At 38.0% G+C, this 1791-nt stretch overlaps 1 protein-coding gene across 1 annotated transcript; it reads right to left on the bottom strand.

Annotated features, from left to right (window-relative positions):
- Nucleotides 1-292: 292 nt before the first annotated feature.
- LOC114713719 (pollen receptor-like kinase 4) lies at nt 293-970 on the bottom strand. Its single transcript, XM_028898400.1, has one exon. It carries the CDS (start codon nt 968-970, stop codon nt 293-295), a length of 678 nt encoding a protein of 225 aa, XP_028754233.1.
- Nucleotides 971-1791: the final 821 nt, after the last annotated feature.

Below are 1791 nucleotides of genomic sequence, written 5' to 3'. Positions count from 1 at the left end.
TAAAGAATATAAGCTCCTTCTTCTCTTCTAGTGCCATCGCCACTGGACTGTGATGATTTATCGTTTCGACCTTGTCAACAGTACTTTCCACTACATCTTTATTAATAGTGGGAATCTGCTGCATCATAATATTGTTCAGCTTCTTAACTGTCTTGTAGTAAAGAAAAGCTTGAAAGATTATTGTAAACACGAGAACCACATTGAAATGACTAGAATAGTGGAAGTGTTATCTTTATTTGAGATCCAGTCCGGTTCTGGGCTCATCGTTTTCTGGGTCATCTGCTGGTGCTGCTCAAATCGCAGCTTTCAAGCTTGAGCTGCAGGAATTGAGAGGAGGACCACATAATCTGGGGTTGCCAGAAAACGAATCAGGCCCCAGTGATGGAAAAGTTCGAGTTGCTCTGATGCTGCCATGAAGATCATTGCCCGACACATTGATCATCTTCAAACTTGGTTGACAGAACGCCGGAACTGGACCAGTGAGCTTATTATCTTGCAGCAACAACGCTTCCAAGAGGTTAAGATTCAGAAGGGATATTGGTATTGCCCCATCTAACTCATTGCCTGACAAATCAATATACTTCAAGTGATTATTGTCGGAGAAATCCATCAAATTTCCCTTCAGGGAATTGTTCTTGAAGCTCAGAATAGACAATTCTGTAAGATTGAAGAATGCCTTGGCATCGATTTCTCCGGTTAGCTCCATACCTTCAAGTACTATCCCAGTAACTCGACCACTGGCACACTGAATACCAAACCATCTTGACGTTTCAGTCTCGTTGCAGAGGAAGCCAATCCAGTTACTATTCAGAAAAGGGTCGTTGAAAGTGGCCTTGAGACCATGAAGAGCATCTTTCTCCACAGGGTTATCAAAAGGACTAGCTTGAGCCATGCCAATTATGTTCATTAATTGTGCAGCAAGAAGTATAGCAAGGAGAACATGTTCAAGAACAAAAACTGGAAACCCCATGTGTTGGATTTTGAGTTTGAATCCGCCCTTGATGAGCCGGATTATTTGACTGGATATTAAGAGAATATACTGGTTAAATATCAAAGCAAGGTTAGGATATGTTTGACTCAGTCAAACATCCTGAATCAAATCCAATCAGTTACGATATAAATTTAATTAATTTGTATTGTATATAAATTTAATTAATTTATATTATATAGATTAAATATATATTAAGTATATATATTTAGAATTAATTGTGATTGATTCTGGATTTGAATTCAAATATCATGATATTATAAGATAAAAATATATTTATATATCCTAAATCAGATTTAACTTGATGGGCTCAGTAGATATTTTGGCTTTCCAAAATACCCCTGACAACAGCTATAAATAGAGGTTTCCACCTATCAGTTCAGCAAAGAGGTGCTCTGCTGTGCACTCAAAGATTAAACTTTTATAGTCTAGCTTATAGTGTGAGTTCAGAGGATCTGACCGACCTGACTCGAGATCCAACCTAGTACGTTTCCCGATCCATTATCTATTTATTTTAACACCATGAGCTTCAAATTGAAAGAAATCTAAGTTGCTCTAGGACATGAGACTTAATCACGAGTAAGGATGACCTCAGTGAAGTGAGAGATATTCCCATATGAACTCCAAGATAGGTAACTAGCTAGTCCTGGTTATTCGAAGATAACAAGGGAATCTAACCATGCATTATTCTCCTGTGATTACAAGGTAGTGCTGTTGTGCATAGTTTAGCAGATTTCAACAGAAACAGCTACATACGAATACATACGAAGCAGGCGAAAATGATGTTTTTGGCTTTATCTTGT

The sequence above is a fragment of the Neltuma alba genome, unplaced genomic scaffold (assembly GCF_004799145.2).
Source record: "Neltuma alba isolate B1F8T4 unplaced genomic scaffold, ASM479914v2 tig00011454_pilon, whole genome shotgun sequence".
NCBI lineage: Eukaryota > Viridiplantae > Streptophyta > Magnoliopsida > Fabales > Fabaceae > Neltuma > Neltuma alba.
This window is presented reverse-complemented; position numbering and strand designations above follow the sequence as displayed.